The sequence below is a fragment of the Pseudophryne corroboree genome, chromosome 7 (assembly GCF_028390025.1).
Source record: "Pseudophryne corroboree isolate aPseCor3 chromosome 7, aPseCor3.hap2, whole genome shotgun sequence".
NCBI lineage: Eukaryota > Metazoa > Chordata > Amphibia > Anura > Myobatrachidae > Pseudophryne > Pseudophryne corroboree.
In genome coordinates this window covers 185,099,361-185,115,527 of record NC_086450.1, presented here as the reverse complement: position 1 = coordinate 185,115,527, position 16,167 = coordinate 185,099,361, and the positions used below count along the sequence as shown (strand labels likewise).

The 16,167-nt window shown below is 45.9% G+C and overlaps 1 protein-coding gene across 3 annotated transcripts in view; it reads right to left on the bottom strand.

Annotated features, from left to right (window-relative positions):
• Positions 1 to 1,790: 1,790 nt before the first annotated feature.
• ASIC4 (acid sensing ion channel subunit family member 4) overlaps positions 1,791 to 16,167 on the bottom strand; it is a 702,581-nt gene continuing 688,204 nt past the window's right edge. For all 3 annotated transcript variants that reach the window (XM_063933865.1, XM_063933867.1, XM_063933866.1), the window contains exon 10: positions 1,791 to 4,770. In XM_063933865.1, the coding sequence (XP_063789935.1) occupies positions 4,657 to 4,770 (114 nt within the window). In that variant the 3' untranslated portion in view covers positions 1,791 to 4,656. The remainder of the gene's footprint in view (positions 4,771 to 16,167) is intronic.

The following is a 16,167-nucleotide window of genomic DNA, read 5'->3' as shown; positions in this document are numbered from 1 at the left end:
GTTCAGGTAGAGAGCATTTTGTCCCTCCTGGGATGGGTCATGTTGGGAGGTATGCACAATCTAATATGGGTGCTATTCATGTGACCGGCGGTCTGCTGACCGACAGTCACATGACCTCCTCCACCATCCCGCCGGCTCAGTATCCCGATGGTCGGCATGCCGACCAACAGGGACTATTTCCACTCGTGGGTGTCCACGACACCCATAGAGTGGGAATAGAACCAGTGGCGACTGCAGGTCGCCACCGAGGCCGCAGCGAGCCCGCAAGGGGCTTGCTGCACTCACCCCTCCCCGCCAGGATCCCGGCGTCGGTAAGCTGACCTCCGGTCAGCCATACTACACCCTCTAATATACAACCCCCTTCCTCCTTCCACCAGGGCCCCCCTTGTCTTAAGTGCCCCCAGCACCACCACAGCTTAATCCAGTCCTGTATCACAGTGAAGTTAACCCAAAAAAAAACTGCTTTGCCTGGCAACAATACCATTGAAATTGTTGATATTATGCAATAACGGACCTAATTCAGATGCGGACGGAGTGTCGCCCCGCCCCCAAAGTATCGATATTCGGCACTTTGTGCGTGTGCACAACGCATTCTGTTCATTCGGGAATAGGTCCTGCGACACAGGACGGCAGTAGATGGTCAGTGATTGACAGTCTGCTGCTGATTGGAGGGTGGGGAGTGGGCGTCGACGGCCTCCATTTCTCAAAATGGAGGCGTGTCACCGAAGTTGTGGCTGAGGGGCAAGACCAGGATCTCCATCAGGGGACGGAGATTTCCTGGCCTCTTGATAGCTCCTGCAACAGCCAGTTTGTGTGACCTCATTCACGCAGTACAGCCGATGGTGTCAGAGATGATACGATCCTGCGTGCTAAGACGCAATTCTGATCAGTAATGCAGCTGGAGGCGTGATGCCTCCTCCTGCATTACCATATTAGTGCTATTGCTGCTTCTTCTATGTGAGCAGCAGCGATAGCAACTACAACCACATCTGAATCGGTCCCAACCTGCGAGCTGCATGCTCTGCAGAGATTCCAACCTGGGCCCTCATTCCGAGTTGTTCGCTCGCAAGCTGCTTTTAGCAGCTTTACACACGCTAAGCCGCCGCCTACTGGGAGTGAATCTTAGCTTCTTAAAATTGCGAACGAAAGATTCGCAATATTGCGAAAAGACATCTCTGTGCAGTTTCTGAGTAGCTCGAGACTTACTTGGCATCTGCGATCAGTTCAGTGCTTGTCGTTCCTGGTTTGACGTCACAAACACACCCAGCGTTCGCCCAGACACTCCTCCGTTTCTCCAGCCACTCCCGCGTTTTTCCCAGAAACGGTAGCGTTTTTTCCCACACGCCCATAAAACGGACAGTTTCCGCCCAGAAACACCCACTTCCTGTCAATCACACTCCGATCACCAGAACGAAGAAAAAGCCGTGAGTAAAATACCTAACTGCATAGCAAATTTACTTGGCGCAGTCGCAGTGCGGACATTGCGCATGCGCACTAAGCGGAAAATCGCTGCGATGCGAAGAAATTTACCGAGCGAACAACTCGGAATGACCCCCCTGGTTTTGCCTTTCAAATGATGTCCGCTTTAAAAATACGGCCAGCTTCACCAGAATTATTACAGAGCTTGCAGCTTGGAGGCTCCATGGGCTGACACCATTATTAATAGGTTATTTAAAGCCTCCCAGAGCACAGGTTTTGAATTTAGAAACTGATGACTGTTTATACATATATTTATATTATACACACATATATACAGTATATTATTACAAGACAATACAGCAGGACACATCAACACTTAAAAATACTTTTTATTTTATAGTCTTAACATTAAAATATTGTACAATTAAAACGAGTCTTTGCTTTAGCCCCAGTCATTACATGTAGCCAGACAGACAGACGCACTCCAATGAATATCATGTTGTGACCAAGTACAGTAACCGTCCGCCTTTATGCAGTGTTACTCCAACTTTCTTCTAACTGGGAATGGAAAATTAGGGAAAATAGTACCTGGTTCCATGAAATATACATCAGAAAACATAATATCCAGGGACATGCTATCATACGTTTCTGTGAAAATATGTTTCTGCTTGTGCCAGTCACCCACCTGCATTACAATAATCTGATGTTCTACTCATGCCCCAAATATTAATTGCCCCTATTTTCAGCGTTACAACTTTGAACTAGGTTCAGTCAGAAGTAACATATAACTTTATTATACAGCTCTATCTTAATATGTTCTTCCTGCTACCATGAAAAATATAAATATATAAATAGTTCTTATATATGGATACAGATGATATTCTTAAATAAATAATAATGATACGATAGATGAATATACAATTTAGTGATCACTTTAGAAACTGAGTCCAGGAAATGATAGCGATAGAAAGATTTTGAGTTTTTGGGCTACTAGACAGTGTAGAGAAGCTTTCAGCAATACGCCAGTACCTTGTTGTCAGTGTGATGCCTGCTGCTTAGCTGTGATAGAGTAATATGAGTCCTGACTCCTAACCCACAAAGCATCTCCCCCAATGTTCTCTCAGTGTGCTATGACTCTTGGGGTGTAATTCCTATGTAATACTCAGGAGAGCGCCAGACTCTTGGGATGTAATTCCTATTTATTACTCAGGAGAGCACCAGACTCTTGGGGTGTAATTCCTATTTATTACTTAGGAGAGCGCCAGACACTAACTTACTATTTCTGTAACAGGGGCCAACCTCTTTTCTAGAATTCTCAGTAGGGCATTTCGAGCCTGAAGCTTACCAACCTCACCATGACCTGTATGAAGCCTTTACTGACCTCATCATGATCTTTGCGAGACACCACCATGTGAGACCTCTGCATTGAGTGTGTCTGCTGTTATGATCTGTTATTTTTTTAATTTATTACTTATCATCTCTGAATATCTCATAGACTTTGCAGTCCAGTCATAGTGTGTCACCACTATAACCTTCAAGACTCCAGTATGTTATTCCTGTACTTACCCTCATGTCACCTCGATTCTTACTTCTGCCTCCTCAATGTGTGAGTTGTCTTCAACGTGCGACTCCTCTAGACCTCTCTGTCTTCACTGTATGTGTTCAATCACTACCTGTATTTGCAGATTCCGACTATTTTAAAATGTGTCTCCAGCAAGACTCCTCTACCAAGCTCCCTGTCTAAAATGTGTCTCCTTCTGACCAACTCTCACTGTCAATTGTGTGTTCCTTCTAATGACATCTCCATGTTGTGCCCCCTCTAATGACTTTTCTGTATTAATTGTGTGATCCCACTGTAAAACTCCTAGACTTCAGTCTAGGGGCCATTATATAGACCTCTGCATCAATGTGGGACACTTATAAAGACATTACTATCTTCGCTGTGATCCTTTAGCCAATCAAACCTGTCTAACTGTATGACTTGTCTACCAACCTTCTGATTTCGGTATTGTAATCCTCTACTAACCTCACTGTGTTCAGTATTGTTTGTTACCCACTACAAGCATCACTGTTTTCATTATTGTAACCCTCTACCAAGCTAGCTGCCTTCAGCATTGTAATGTAACCTTCTACCAACCTCACTGACTTTAGCATTCTAACGCTTTACCAATCTCACTGACTTCAAGTTACCTTCAGTCAATGGTCATTTTCTCCATGACATATAGATGCTACATCTGTATTATACATAAGCAACAACAAGGCATTGTTAATAGGTATATATTGATAATGTATGCAAGGAAACAGGCTCTGAAATGTAAGTGCCAAGACCATTAGCTGTAAACTAGTCTGCACCTTTACAGATCTTGTGATGCTATTCCTGACTGGGGAGGCTTGAAATGCACTCAGGAGTTGAAAGACTATGTGGCTGTACCAGATAGTCCTACTCATCAAGTGTACGTTCCAAGCAGCGAAGGTTAGGACTAGGGGACAAAGAAATGAGGAGGTAGTAGCTCCCTCCTGTATGGCCTTGGCTCAGTATGATACTGGGAAGTCGCTGTGCTGTGCTTCATATGATAGACAATCTGTGTATTAGATCTTTTTAGTCATTGTGCCTGTGTTTTTATCCTGTGCTGTGTGAATGGCAGCACTATATAAAAGTAATATAAATATTAATAAACACCAGATGATTTGGTGACTGTGCTGCTTTCAGAAGTGTATCTACAAACCATAATCTTTTATAATCCATTCCTTTCACACACTAAAACCAATCTTCCCCGAACCTTCTCTCGTTAAGTTTCGTGTTATCTTCTGCTAATTAATTGTTCTCATCTCAGTCTGCTTTATTGTATCCTGATGAACTCCTCGATGATTTCATCCAATCCTCTATGTGAGAGGCAGATTATAAACTCAGGTAATGAAGAGAACATGTGTAGATGGCTGTGGAGATCGGATGATTATCTGCCCCTCTAGGCCATGGACTCTCCATTTCCTTCTGTAACAGAGGCTGTGTGATGGTTTATTATATTATTATTGATGCCCATGCCACTGACTTCCTAAGATCTTGTATTCAGAAGGTTTATAAAAATACCAGTCCCTCCAAAATTTGGTGGTCAAAGGATGTGAGTTTTGGTTTCCTTTGTAGTGATTGTGAGGCAGGGTAAGATTCATAGGCTATATCTTTGCCTCCACTAAAGAACAGCATTTGGTTTTGCTGGGTATAACCCCACCATTATGTCTCTAGCAGGCAAAGTCTTCAAATACACCGTGGTGTGTGTAGTGTCGATGATGGTTGGGAAGCATTGTGGTGGCGTATGCTCCTTCTGGGTGTCGACCATGGACCTCACTGGAGCTCTAGATTGAGAAGAGAGAAGTTTGTTTAACATGTCAATTTATTTCTCAGTTGCCCATTTAATATTTAAACATTTTGGGCCTGATTCTGAGCTGGATGCAAAGCAACCGCAGGTGTGACAGTAATACCAACTACATAATGCTAATGCAAGTATCTGTCTGTCCATGCGAGTGTCTGTCTGTCCATGTGTGTACCAGTTTGTCCTTGTGCGCATCTATCTGACCATGCCAGTATGTCTGTCTGTCCATGCGAGTACCTGTCTGTCCATGCGAGTATCTGTCGGTGCCAGTGCTGAATTACCAAATAGGCAGAGTAGACACCGGCTTAGGGGCCCCACACCTTTTCAGGGCCCCGCATCAATGGATCAAAATAATTTTGAGTTGCTCTTGAAAGAAAATTACAATCAAGCTTTCTTACATTTTTTCCAAAATATAGCAAAAATTAATCAACTCAAAACCCCCCAAAAAACTTTACATTAAAGACTCTACAGAGTACATAAACCACAGACATCAGATTCACATTACAGTTTTCAGATCGTAGACTGTTGGTTGGTAAAATTAAAAATGTATTAGAAGATCATTTACAAGGAGGGCACCAAGATTTCATCAGCCTAGCGGTCTCCACGGGGTTTAATCCGGCACTGGTCCACAGATGTCTGCCCATGCGAGTATCTACCTGACCATGCAAGAACATGTCTGTCAATGCAAGTATCTGTCCATGTGGGTACCTGTCGCACTACCCACTGTTATTCTGTCCACCATTTAGCCACCCTATCCCCATTCTTACACCTCAAACACACATGAAAGTCGGCTACACAACAAAAGCACATGACACTCCCAAAAAATGGATCCGTTTGTCCACATATCAACTGCCCACAAATGCCCATTTCCAGTGGTGACTTTTACTTGTGGGCTGCAGGCCTACAACCCCTCCCAGTAAAATCCGCAACCCCTTTCAGTTAGCTAGATACAGTCCATGACTATACTGGCTTCACTGTGACTGGCAGTGACTTCCTATTGGAAGTCCTACCTGTCAGTCACGGACACTAAAGGCAGTTCCATTGGGAGGTGTTTCCTCCCTCTGGGACTGCCAGACTGGGTTGCATAAAGCAGAGAGCTGGCTTCTTGTAGGAAGCCACTCCCTGCCTTTTGTGCAGCCTAATCTGCCTTCAATGGGCTGCAGCCAATGCAGTCCATAGAAGCCAGGGGGTTTGCAAATGCACAGTCGCTCCCTCCTCATTGGTAACAGGGGTAGCGGCAGCCCCTCTACTAAATGTAAGTAGGAGCCACCGCTGCCTATTTCACAATTAGAGAAAAGTGGGCACACTGTCCACCTCATATGAGCAGTCTGCGATTGCTTTCTGCAGCACATGCACAGTCTGTTGATAAGCACGGAAAGCATTGCCGGCAACAGAAATCTTGGGCACGGTACAATGAGGTATCTGGGGCCCATCCTCCCCTCCCACCTTAAACCCCCGCCCCCCATTGTCTGCTAAATTTGAACCCAAGAAAGATAGATATGATATATATAGAAATATATTTTCTACACACATATATTAGAATAAAATAAAATATACACTTAAATACCACACAAGTGTACTCCACCTCAGGGGTGGGAAAGGTCAGCAGAGCAGCCAGGCAGTGCTTCTACAGCTGGCTTCTTCTGCTTGAAGCCAAGTCGTATTGCAAGCACGATCTCTCCCCCTGCTCTTCAATGGCCACAGCAGGCAGGAAGGCAGGGAGTAGGTCAGAAGAGCTGGTGTGGGCACAGTCAGCATTGCATGTAATGATACCATGACAGTGCTGTCATTCATTACCATGGCACATGCACCGCACGTACATGATAATGGGGGTTGCCGGGGGTTGATGGGGAGGAGGTCGCCGTGGGGGGGCTTACTTTGGTTAGTCAACTTGTTTTTTTAGGGCTAGCTGTGTAGCGCTGGCCGACCGGCATGCAGGTCAAATGTAGGTGTTGCAGCCCTGTTTTGTATGTCTCTGAGCCTCGGGGCCTGGGATGGCTTCCTTTTTGTCTCCCCACTTGTTGCCGGAACCAGATGGGAAGCGTCCACGTTTGGACTTGCATTCAAATCAGAGTAGGGCCCTTTATCAGTAATATTTCAAAACATCAGTTCTATTTCAGATTCCTTCCTGCACTGATATAGCATACTGTAGGGGCTGCAGTTAAAACTTAATATTGGGAAAATCCTCTGTGCATCCACTAAATGACCCCATACTGTCCCTTCCAATCTTCCCAGCATCCTCTCTGCTAGAACAGTTATGGATCAATCAAAGCAGCCTTCTCCCCAGTGAGCTATACTAGTAAAGGTGATTCTACTAATGCAATCATCCAGAGTTCACCTGTAGTGTTATAGCCAATAAATGCTGAAGGCTGACTGTAATTATTGCTACTCTAATCACCAATACATCCAAACAAACAGCTTCTGCAGGAGGTGAGTAAATGGCATGAGAAGCAAAGGTCAATGGAGCAAGTATAAAGAATACAGCATAAGCTTAGCACTGGATAGTGGGAGATGCATTACACTATACACTGGGCACATTACAGAATGTATATTGGGTTACATGTATTATATGCAGACTTATAAATACTGTAGTTGTGCAGATTACAAGAAACCCCAACACAAGGGCCTCTAATTATTCCCCAGGGTAAATGTAATAGGGTGCGAGAAGCTGGTGGTGCGGGACTTCGTGTGAGAATGCCCATATTTTTAAAGTGGCAAACCACCTGGTTTTGCCTTGTAAATGATTGCCACTTTAAAAATAAGGGCAGACTCGCACAAAGTCCCGTACCTCTGGTTTCTGGCCCCCTATTACATTTACCCCCACAGCTCTTCTTTTGCTTAGCATCTTCCCAGTAGAGATGAGCGCCGGAAATTTTTCGGGTTTTGTGTTTTGGTTTTGGGTTCGGTTCCGCGGCCGTGTTTTGGGTTCGACCGCGTTTTGGCAAAACCTCACCGAATTTTTTTTGTCGGATTCGGGTGTGTTTTGGATTCGGGTGTTTTTTTCAAAAAACACTAAAAAACAGCTTAAATCATAGAATTTGGGGGTCATTTTGATCCCAAAGTATTATTAACCTCAAAAACCATAATTTACACTCATTTTCAGTCTATTCTGAATACCTCACACCTCACAATATTATTTTTAGTCCTAAAATTTGCACCTAGGTCGCTGGATGACTAAGCTAAGCGACCCTAGTGGCCGACACAAACACCGGGCCCATCTAGGAGTGTCACTGCAGTGTCACGCAGGATGTCCCTTCCAAAAAACCCTCCCCAAACAGCACATGACGCAAAGAAAAAAAGAGGCGCAATGAGGTAGCTGTGTGAGTAAGATAAGCGACCCTAGTGGCCGACACAAACACCGGGCCCATCTAGGAGTGTCACTGCAGTGTCACGCAGGATGTCCCTTCCAAAAAACCCTCCCCAAACAGCACATGACGCAAAGAAAAAAAGAGGCGCAATGAGGTAGCTGTGTGAGTAAGATAAGCGACCCTAGTGGCCGACACAAACACCGGGCCCATCTAGGAGTGTCACTGCAGTGTCACGCAGGATGTCCCTTCCAAAAAACCCTCCCCAAACAGCACATGACGCAAAGAAAAAAAGAGGCGCAATGAGGTAGCTGTGTGGTAAATGGCATATTGGCAAGTTTACGCTTCTCCTCCGACAATTTTATTTTAGGTTTTGGAGTCCTTTTTTTACTGATATTTGGTGTTTTGGATTTGACATGCTCTGTACTATGACATTGGGCATCGGCCTTGGCAGACGACGTTGCTGGCATTTCATCGTCTCGGCCATGACTAGTGGCAGCAGCTTCAGCACGAGGTGGAAGTGGATCTTGATCTTTCCCTAATTTTGGAACCTCAACATTTTTGTTCTCCATATTTTAATAGGCACAACTAAAAGGCACCTCAGGTAAACAATGGAGATGGATGGATACTAGTATACTTATGGATGGACTGCCGAGTGCCGACACAGAGGTAGCTACAGCCGTGGACTACCGTACTGTACTGTGTCTGCTGCTAATATAGACTGGTTGATAATGAGATGTAGTATGTATAAAGAAGAAAAAAAAAAAAACCACGGGTAGGTGGTATACAATTATGGATGGACTGCCGAGTGCCGACACAGAGGTAGCTACAGCCGTGGACTACCGTACTGTACTGTGTCTGCTGCTAATATAGACTGGTTGATAATGAGATGTAGTATGTATAAAGAAGAAAGAAAAAAAAACCACGGGTAGGTGGTATACAATTATGGATGGACTGCTGAGTGCCGACACAGAGGTAGCTACAGCCGTGGACTACCGTACTGTACTGTGTCTGCTGCTAATATAGACTGGTTGATAATGAGATGTAGTATGTATAAAGAAGAAAGAAAAAAAAAAAACACGGGTAGGTGGTATACAATTATGGATGGACTGCCGAGTGCCGACACAGAGGTAGCTACAGCCGTGGACTACCGTACTGTACTGTGTCTGCTGCTAATATAGACTGGTTGATAATGAGATGTAGTATGTATAAAGAAGAAAGAAAAGAAAAACCACGGGTAGGTGGTATACAATTATGGATGGACTGCCGAGTGCCGACACAGAGGTAGCTACAGCCGTGGACTACCGTACTGTACTGTGTCTGCTGCTAATATAGACTGGTTGATAATGAGATGTAGTATGTATAAAGAAGAAAGAAAAAAAAAAACCACGGGTAGGTGGTATACAATTATGGATGGACTGCCGAGTGCCGACACATAGGTAGCTACAGCCGTGGACTACCGTACTGTACTGTGTCTGCTGCTAATATAGACTGGATGATAATGAGATGTAGTATGTATAAAGAAGAAAGAAAAAAAAACCACGGGTAGGTGGTATACAATTATGGATGGACTGCCGAGTGCCGACACAGAGGTAGCTACAACCGTGGACTACCGTACTGTACTGTGTCTGCTGCTAATATAGACTGGTTGATAATGAGATGTAGTATGTATAAAGAAGAAAGAAAAAAAAAACCACGGGTAGGTGGTATACAATTATGGATGGACTGCCGAGTGCCGACACAGAGGTAGCTACAGCCGTGGACTACCGTACTGTACTGTGTCTGCTGCTAATATAGACTGGATGATAATGAGATGTAGTATGTATGTATAAAGAAGAAAGAAAAAAAAAACCACGGGTAGGTGGTATACAATTATGGATGGACTGCCGAGTGCCGACACAGAGGTAGCTACAGCCGTGGACTACCGTACTGTACTGTGTCTGCTGCTAATATAGACTGGATGATAATGAGATGTAGTATGTATAAAGAAGAAAGAAAAAAAAAACCACGGGTAGGTGGTATACAATTATGGATGGACTGCCGAGTGCCGACACAGAGGTAGCTACAGCCGTGGACTACCGTACTGTACTGTGTCTGCTGCTAATATAGACTGGATGATAATGAGATGTAGTATGTATAAAGAAGAAAGAAAAAAAAAACCACGGGTAGGTGGTATACAATTATGGATGGACTGCCGAGTGCCGACACAGAGGTAGCTACAGCCGCGGACTACCGTACTGTACTGTGTCTGCTGCTAATATAGACTGGTTGATAATGAGATGTAGTATGTATAAAGAAGAAAGAAAAAAAAAACCACGGGTAGGTGGTATACAATTATGGATGGACTGCCGAGTGCCGACACAGAGGTAGCTACAGCCGTGGACTACCGTACTGTACTGTGTCTGCTGCTAATATAGACTGGATGATAATGAGATGTAGTATGTATAAAGAAGAAAGAAAAAAAAAACCACGGGTAGGTGGTATACAATTATGGATGGACTGCCGAGTGCCGACACAGAGGTAGCTATAGCCGTGGACTACCGTACTGTACTGTGTCTGCTGCTAATATAGACTGGATGATAATGAGATGTAGTATGTATAAAGAAGAAAGAAAAAAAAAACCACGGGTAGGTGGTATACAATTATGGATGGACTGCCGAGTGCCGACACAGAGGTAGCTATAGCCGTGAACTACCGTACTGTGTCTGCTGCTAGTAGACTGGATGATAAATAATGATATAAAAAATATATATATATCACTACTGCAGCCGGACAGGTATATATTATATAATGACGGACCTGCTGGAGTGGACACTGTCTGTCAGCAGAATGAGTTTTTTAATTTTTATAGAATAAAAAAACACCACACAAGTCACACGACGAGTGTACTTTTTCAGGCAGACATTCAATCACAATATACTATACTGGTGGTCAGTGTGGTCAGGTCACTGGTCACAGTGGTCAGTGGTCAGTCACACTGGCAGTGGCACTCTGGCAGCAAAAGTGTGCACTGTTTAATATGTACTCCTGGCTCCTGCTATAACCTATAACTGCTCCCCAGTCTCCCCCACAATTAAGCTGTGTGAGCACAGTCAGATATTATACATAGATGATGCAGCACACTGGGCTGAGCACAGATATGGTATGTGAGTGTGACTGAGTCACTGTGTATCATTTTTTTCAGGCAGAGAACAAGAACAGAACGGATTATTAAATAATAATAAATTATAAAACTGCACTGGTGGTCAGGTCACTGGTCATCAGTCACTAGTATAACTCCTCCTAAGCTCCAGTAAGTAAATGAAGTGTCTCACTCTCACTCTCCTATCTATTTTAATTTCTAAACGGAGAGGACGCCAGCCACGTCCTCTCCCTATCAATCTCAATGCACGTGTGAAAATGGCCGCGACGCGCGGCTCCTTATATAGAATCCGAGTCTCGCGATAGAATCCGAGCCTCGCGAGAATCCGACAGCGTGATGATGACGTTCGGGCGCGCTCGGGTTAACCGAGCAAGGCGGGAAGATCCGAGTCGCTCGGACCCGTGTAAAAAAACATGAAGTTCGGGCGGGTTCGGATTCAGAGAAACCGAACCCGCTCATCTCTACTTCCCAGACTGTATTATTTATTTATTAATAGCTATTTATGTAGCGAGCACACATACAGTATTACCCAGGGGATGTAGCCATTAAGTCGACATTAATAATGTTGCCATTTACAACGTCAATACCACAATGTCAAGGTTTATGATGTCGGCATTGTTAAAAAAAATTGACAGGCAACATGTCGACTTTGTCACATCAGGGTTAGGCTGCGGGATACCAATATAAAGAAAATAAGATTTTACTCACCGGTAAATCTATTTCTCGTAGTCCGTAGTGGATGCTGGGTACTCTGTAAGGACCATGGGGAATAGACGGGCTCCGCAGGAGACTGGGCACTCTAAAGAAAAGATTAGGTACTACATCTGGTGTGCACTGGCTCCTCCCTCTATGCCCCTCCTCCAGACCTCAGTTAGGGAAACTGTGCCCGGAAGAGCTGACATTACTAGGAAAGGATTTGGAATCCAGGGTAAGACTCATACCAGCCACACCAATCACACCGTACAACTTGTGATAATTATACCCAGTTAACAGTATGAACAACAACTGAGTCTCATTAAACTGATGGCTCAGAACAAAAAACCCTATAGTTAAGCAATAACTATGTACAAGTATTGCAGAATTACGCACTTGGGACGGGCTCCCAGCATCCACTACGGACTACGAGAAATAGATTTACCGGTGAGTAAAATCTTATTTTCTCTGACGTCCTAGTGGATGCTGGGTACTCCGTAAGGACCATGGGGATTATACCAAAGCTCCCAAACGGGCGGGAGAGTGCGGATGACTGCAGCACCGAATGAGCAAACTCAAGGTCCTCCTCAACCAGGGTATCAAACTTGTAGAATTTTGCAAACGTGTTTGATCCCGACCAGGTAGCAGCTCGGCAAAGTTGTAAAGCCGAGACCCCTCGGGCAGCCGCCCAAGAAGAGCCCACCTTCCTCGTGGAATGGGCTTTGACTGATTTAGGATGCGGCAGTCCAGCCGCAGAATGTGCAAGTTGAATCGTGCAACAGATCCAGCGAGCAATAGTCTGCTTTGAAGCAGGAGCACCCAGCTTGTTGGGTGCATGCAGGATAAACAGCGAGTCAGTTTTTCTGACTCTAGCCGTCCTGGAAACATAGATTTTCAGGGCCCGGACTACATCCAGCAACTTGGAAGCCTCCAAGTCCCGAGTAGCCGCAGGCACCACAATAGGTTGGTTCAAATGGAACGCTGATACCACCTTAGGGAGAAATTGGGGATGAGTCCTCAATTCTGCCCTGTCCATATGGAAGATCAGATAGGGGCTTTTACATGACAAAGCCGCCAATTCTGACACACGCCTAGCCGAAGCCAAGGCCAAAAGCATGACCACTTTCCACGTGAGATATTTCAACTCCACGGTCTGAAGTGGCTCAAACCAATGTGATTTTAGGAAATCCAACACAACGTTGAGATCCCAAGGTGCCACTAGGGGCACAAAAGGGGGCTGAATATGCAGCACTCCCTTAACAAACGTCTGAACTTCAGGCAGTGAAGCCAGTTCTTTTTGAAAGAAAATAGACAGGACCGAAATCTGGACTTTTATGGATCCCAATTTTAGGCCCATAGTCACTCCTGACTGTAGGAAGTGCAGAAAACGACCCAGCTGAAATTCTTCTGTTGGGGCCTTCATAGCCTCACACCAAGCAACATATTTTCGCCATATGCGGTGATAATGTTTTGCTGTCACATGCTTCCTAGCTTTTATCAGCATAGGAATGACTTCAACCGGAATGCCCTTTTCCATCAGGATCCGGCGTTCAACCGCCATGCCGTCAAACGCAGCCGCGGTAAGTCTTGGAACAGACAGGGACCCTGCTGTAGCAGGTCCTGTCTGAGAGGCAGAGGCCAAGGGTCCTCTGAGATCATTTCTTGTAGTTCCGGGTACCAAGTCCTTCTTGGCCAATCCGGAACGATGAGTATAGTTCTTACTCCTCTCTTTCTTATTATCCTCAGTACCTTTGGTATGAGAGGAAGAGGAGGGAACACATAAACCGACTGGTACACCCACGGTGTCACTAGAGCGTCCACAGCTATCGCCTGAGGGTCCCTTGACCTGGCGCAATATCTTTTTAGCTTTTTGTTGAGGCGGGACGCCATCATGTCCACCTGTGGCCTTTCCCAACGATTTACAATCAGTTGGAAGACTTCTGGATGAAGTCCCCACTCTCCCGGGTGGAGGTCGTGCCTGCTGAGGAAGTCTGCTTTCCAGTTGTCCACTCCCGGAATGAACACTGCTGACAGTGCTATCACGTGATTTTCCACCCATCGGAGAATCCTTGTGGCTTCTGTCATCGCCATCCTGCTTCTTGTGCCGCCCTGTCGGTTTACATGGGCGACCGCCGTGATGTTGTCTGACTGAATCAGCACCGGCTGGTTTTGAAGCAGGGGTTTTGCCTGACTTAGGGCATTGTAAATAGCCCTTAGTTCCAGAATGTTTATGTGTAGGGAAGCTTCCTGACTCGACCATTGTCCTTGGAAGTTTCTTCCCTGAGTGACTGCCCCCCAACCTCGGAGGCTTGCATCCGTGGTCACCAGGACCCAGTCCTGTATGCCGAATCTGCGGCCCTCGAGTAGATGAGCACTCTGCAGCCACCACAGCAGAGACACCCTGGCCCTCGGGGACAGGGTGATCAGCCGATGCATCTGAAGATGCGATCCGGACCACTTGTCTAACAGATCCCACTGAAAGATCCGTGCATGGAACCTGCCGAATGGAATTGCCTCGTAAGAAGCTACCATCTTTCCCAGGACTCGCGTGCAGTGATGCACCGACACTTGTTTTGGTTTTAGGAGGTCTCTGACCAGAGATGACAACTCCTTGGCCTTCTCCTCCGGGAGAAACACCTTCCTGTCCTGTGTCCAGAATCATACCCAGGAACAGCAGGCGCGTCGTAGGAACCAGCTGCGACTTCGGGATATTCAGAATCCCGCCGTGCTGTTGTAGTACTTCCTGAGATAGTGCTACTCCGACCAACAACTGCTCCCTGGACCTCGCCTTTATAAGGAGATCGTCCAAGTACGGGATAATTATAACTCCCTTCTTTCGAAGGAGTATTATCATTTCGGCCATTACTTTGGTAAATACCCTCGGTGCCGTGGACAGACCAAACGGCAACGTCTGGAATTGGTAATGGCAGTCCTGTACCACAAAACGGAGATACACCTGGTGAGGTGGGTAAATGGGGACATGTAGGTAAGCATCCTTGATGTCCAGTGATACCATGTAATCCCCCTCTTCCAGGCTTGCAATAACCGCCCTGAGCGATTCCATTTTGAACTTGAACTTCCTTATATAAGTGTTCAAGGATTTCAAATTTAGAATGGGTCTCACCGAACCGTCTGGTTTCGGTACCACAAACATTGTGGAATAGTAACCCCGTCCCTGTTGAAGGAGGGGAACTTTGATTATCACCTGCTGGAGGTACAGCTTGTGAATTGCCGCCAGTACTACCTCCCTGTCCTGGGGAGTAGCTGGCAAGGCTGATTTGAGGTAACGGCGAGGGGGAGACGTCTCGAATTCCAGCTTGTATCCCTGAGATACCACTTGTAGAACCCAGAGATCCACCTGTGAGCGAACCCACTGGTCGCTGAAGTTCCGGAGACGGGCCCCCACCGCACCTGGCTCCGCATGTGGAGCCACAGCGTCATGCGGTGGACTTAGTGGAAGCAGGGGAGGATTTTTGTTCTTGGGAACTGGCTGTATGGTGCAGCTTTTTCCCTCTACCCCTGCCTCTGGGCAGAAAGGACGCGCCTCTAACCCGCTTGCCTTTCTGAGGCCGGAAGGACTGTACTTGATAATACGGTGCTTTCTTAGGCTGTGAGGGAACCTGAGGTAAAAAAGTCGACTTCCCAGCTGTTGCTGTGGATACGAGGTCCGAAAGACCGTCCCCAAACAATTCCTCACCCGTATAAGGCAAAATTTCCATGTGCCTTTTAGAATCAGCATCACCCGTCCACTGCCGAGTCCATAATACTCTCCTGGCAGAAATGGACATCGCATTAATTCTAGATGCCAGCCGGCAAATGTCCCTCTGTGCATCTCTCATATATAAGACTACGTCTTTAATATGCTCTATGGTTAGCAATATAGTGTCCCTGTCAAGGGAATCAATGTTATCAGACAGGGAATCAGACCACGCTGCTGCAGCACTGCACATCCATGCTGAAGCAATAGCAGGTCTCAGTATAGTACCTGAGTGTGTATACACAGACTTCAGGATAGCCTCCTGCTTTCTATCTGCAGGCTCCTTTAAGGCGGCCATATCCTGAGACGGCAGTGCCACCTTTTTTGATAAGCGTGTGAGCGCTTTGTCCACCTTAGGGGATGTCTCCCAGCGTAACCTATCCGTTGGCGGGAAAGGGTACGCCATTAGTAACCGCTTAGAAATTACTAGTTTCTTATCTGGGGAACCCCACGCTTCTTCACACAATTCGTTTAACTCATCAG